Consider the following 4430-nt stretch of genomic DNA (forward strand, 5'->3'; position numbering starts at 1 on the left):
ATAGCCTCTAACTCCAAATCATGCACCGGCTAGTTCTTCTCTTAGGGCTTCAGCTGGTGCAACGCATAGGCAATCACCCAACCATCCTGCATCAACTCACACCCAATATGAACCTTCGAAGCATCACAATAAATAATATATGACCCCGATCCTAAAGGCAAAACCAACACTGGAGTCGTAGTCAAAGCTATCTTGAGCTTTTGAGCGCCCTTCTGAGTCAACTTATTGATTGGGATCTATAGATGAAAATCCCTATACGAAGTGACGGTAATAACCAGCCGAACCAAAAAAGATCCTGATCACTTCAGTGGGCGAAGGTCTGGGTTAAATCTGAACTGCCTTAATATTCTTCGAGTCCACCTTGATCCCATCACTAGATACCACATAACCCAAGAATGCCACTAATTCTAAAGTGCATGAAATAAGGCTGGAACACACTGTTCATCAAGTGCATGAAAGTTGTTGGAGCATTAGTCAACACAAACGACATAACCAAAAACTCATAATGGCCATAACGAGTCGAGAAGGTAGTCTTAGGGATGTTTGAAGCCCTAATCTTCAACTGGTGATACCTTGATCTTAAATCAATCTTCGAGAACACCCTGAAACCCTGAAGCTGATCAAATAAGTCATCAATTCGTGGAAATGGATACTTGTTCTTGATGGTCACCTTGTTCAACTATCGATAGTCAACACACATTCTCATAGACCTATCCTTATTCTTAACAAACAACGCCGGCGCACCCTAAGGTGAAACAATAGTCCTACTGAACCCCTTATCCAACAAATCTTGCAACTGTTCCTTTAATTCCTTCAGCACTGCTGGAGCCATACGATACTGAGGAATAAAGATAGGATGCATGCCTGGTGCCAAATCAATGCTGAAATCTATATTCCTATTGGGTGGCATGCCCGATAGATATGTTGGAAACATATCCAGAAACCCCCTCACTACTTGAACTGACTCAACAGTATGAGTATCATTCATAACATCACAGAAAAAGGCTAAATACGCCAAGCATCCCTTCCCAACCTTCCGTTGAGCCTTCAAGAATGAGATCACTTTACTAGAAGTGCAACCAAGCGAACCCTTCCACTCCAACCTCGGAAACTCCGACATCGCCAACGTCACAGTCTTAGCTACACAATCTAGAATAAATGGTACGAAGATAACTAATCCATACCCAAGATCACATCAAATCCCACCATATCTAATAATAAGAAGTATGCCTTCGTCTCAAAACCACAAAGAGTGACCACACAATACTGATAAGCTCGATCCACCAAAATAAAATCACCAACATGTATAGACACATGCAGAGGAGCATCGAGAGAACCACGAGGAATACCCAGACAAGAAGCAGAGTATGATGACACATATGAATAAGAGAAAGCAGGATCCAACAATACTGAAGCATCCTTGGTGCACATAGACACAATACTTGTAATCATTGCAAGAGAAGCAATGACCTCGGTCCTCCCTGGGAAAGCATAGCATCTGGCCTGACCTCCACTAGACTGAGCTACTCTTCTAGGATAGCCACGTCCTAGATAACCTCCACCTTAAGCTGGTTGAGCGGGTAGTGTAGCAATCGGTGCGAAAACCATAGTCTAACCTCCCTACTGCGTTGGACCTCTTTGAAAATGGGGGAAATGCTTCCTGATATGCCCCAACGCCCCACACTCATAGCAACCTCTGACTGGGAATCACTGTGGGGCCTAAGTCGGATCCTGTATACCAGAATAGCCACTAGATCAACTGGGTACTGATGAACCCTGAACAGATAGAGTGCGATGGGAATTTTATGCTGGAAGTGCTCTAAATGAAAATTTCACATAAGCTCGTCAACTGGGCGGCGGTGAATGATAAACTGACATGCTAAACTGGCCACCCAAATCGGCCTCGACTTCCAGATGAGGCACCATTGAAACTCCCCGAACGTCAGGGGTTCTTGTCCCTACCCTACATCATCTCTTTGGTCTCAATACGAATGCGCTTAATACGAGGCACTATCTCCACAACCTGGTGAAATGGAGTCCCGGTCTCTACCTCTCTAGCCATAGCAATGTGAATACAATAGTGAAGGCCATCAAAGAATCTCCTCACTCTCATTTCATCAGTAGGAACCAAAATAGTAGCATGACGCGATGACTCTATAAACCACATCTCATACTTAGTAACTGATATCGAACCCTAATGAAGGTACTCAAACTACCTCCTCAGCTCCTCTCTCCTAGTACGGCGTATGAAATTCTCCAAAAAGACCCTGTTGAACTGAGCCCAGGTACAAGGAGGTGATTCTGCTAGTCGACTCATCTCATAAACCTGCCACCACTTCTTGGCTGGACTCTACACCTGGAAGATGGTGAAATAAACTCCAATGGACTCAACAAGTCCCAAATTGCGCATAATCTCATGGCAACAGTCCAAGAATTCTTGGGCATCCTCTGAAGGTGTACCTCTGAAGTGAGGATGATGCTACTTGGTGAACTTATCTAACCTCTTCAACTCTTCAACTGACATCGCGAGCCATCCTCAGGTTGCATGGTAATAGTTGGCTAAGCTACCCCAACTGGTAACACTGCACAAGTTTGATAACCATGAGCCACTACTCCTGGGTATGGCTAGCTGGAGTCTGCGCTGTGCCCCCTACCTGGGAAGTATCATGTACAGTGGGAAATGCCCTGGCCTGAGCCAAACTCTCAAACAACCCATGGACCAAAACATCCTGAACAACTAGTGAAACAAATACGCCCTTGGGAACCTGAGTTGGTACCTACGGCTCGTCATAGTCCTGAACATGATCCTCAATAGAGCTACTAGTGCCTCCACAGTAGCTGCACGAGCAAGAGCTCTAGCTGAGGCGCATTCCCCCTATCTCAGCCTCTCATGGCCCTAGTCTAGGGTACTGGTATTTGCCTAGTGGCACTTGATGAACGTGCCCTCACCATCTGTTAGAGAATAAAAAATGAACAATTCAGACATAGGGATAAGCAAACTCGCACGATAAAGAATAAAAAAAGTGAAGATTCCTAACAATCTTGTAGCTTCTCAAATATAAGTACAGACGTCTCCGTACCGATCTGCAAGATACTACTAGACTTGCTCATGACTCGTGAGACCTAAGCAACCTAGTGCTCTGATACCAACTTGTCATGACCCCAAATCCCACAAAAGTCGTGACAATGCCTAACACTACTTGCTAGGCAAGCAAACATTCAATATAAATAAAGAAACTTTAGTAACAATAAGTAAAGGTCTCAAAAGCGGAATATGATAAAATAATTGTAACAACATAGCCTTACAACCAAAATACCATGCCAGAAGCTGGTGTCACGAGTACATGAGCTCTATAGAGTGAATAAGTACAATTGTCTTAATAATTATACAATAATGTCTGAATTACATAAACAGTAATAACAAAAATAAAGGAAAGGACTCTAAGCACTGCGGACGGAAACATCAATGCTACATTGAAATCACCAACGGGGACCGGTGCAACTTTCTAATAATTAGCTCTATCAGTGGCACCTAGATATGCACATACAGTGTAGAGTGTAGTATGAGTACAACCGACCACATTTACTCATTAAATAGCAAGCCTAACTTCGAATTGAAGATAGTGACGATAGTCAATCAATAATAGTGATGCAATAATAATAATGATAAAGGAAAAGAAGCTTCGGAATAACAAGTTCAGCTTGTTCACATTAACAAGAAATGGGCATGCCTTCCAATCAAATCAAGTAAGTCATCAATTTCAAAATATGGAATTTCAATTAGCATGAGGAAAGTTATATCTCTATACCTGCATGACAAGTAACAATGCCAAACTTAACAATTCCTAGTGAAATCATCAAATAAGCTCACTCTCATCACTGTACGGGTGCTTAGCATAAAACCCTTCACCCAGCACATACCAAGTGGTTGCACTCATAGGGCCCAAATACCATGGGTTATCACATGACTCCGGAGGGACGGATCCTAGCCCAAGCGCATGATCAGGTCAAAAGTCAACGATCATCATAACTCAGCCCAAATGACCTAGTGCACGTGTCACCTCAATATCAGTACCACTCACCCAATATGGGCTTAGACTACACGTCACCTCAATATCAATATCAATACGGATCTATGGACCAACTCACTCATTAATCCGCCCAAGTCAGAATATACAAATATCTCACAGTATCAGAAATCAATATACCACACAAATTATACCAACGTGCCATAAATCCACTCAAGCCGTAGTACTCAAGTAAGGAAGCGACCATCATGTGAGATAACAAGTAAGAAGTATATAGAAATGGTGAAATAACACGCGAATACAATATCATGACTGAAGAGTATGACTACAATCAAGGCAAATGGCTCAACATAACAAAATAGACCAAACATGTCTCAAACGGATAAGCACATAGCCTAGACA

The 4430-nt window shown here is 42.8% G+C and overlaps 1 protein-coding gene across 1 annotated transcript; it reads right to left on the bottom strand.

Moving 5' to 3' along the window:
• Positions 1 to 745: 745 nt before the first annotated feature.
• LOC138909688 (uncharacterized) lies at positions 746 to 1120 on the bottom strand. Its single transcript, XM_070200898.1, has one exon. The coding sequence runs from the start codon at positions 1118 to 1120 to the stop codon at positions 746 to 748; it is 375 nt and encodes a 124-aa protein (XP_070056999.1).
• Positions 1121 to 4430: the final 3310 nt, after the last annotated feature.

Source organism: Nicotiana tomentosiformis, chromosome 4 (genome assembly GCF_000390325.3).
Source record: "Nicotiana tomentosiformis chromosome 4, ASM39032v3, whole genome shotgun sequence".
Taxonomy (NCBI): Eukaryota; Viridiplantae; Streptophyta; class Magnoliopsida; order Solanales; family Solanaceae; genus Nicotiana; species Nicotiana tomentosiformis.

Excerpts from the sequence above, each read along its gene's own strand:
- LOC138909688 (XM_070200898.1), bottom strand. The coding sequence starts at position 1,120 with ATGTCGGAGTTTCCGAGGTTGGAGTGGAAGGGTTCGCTTGGTTGCACT.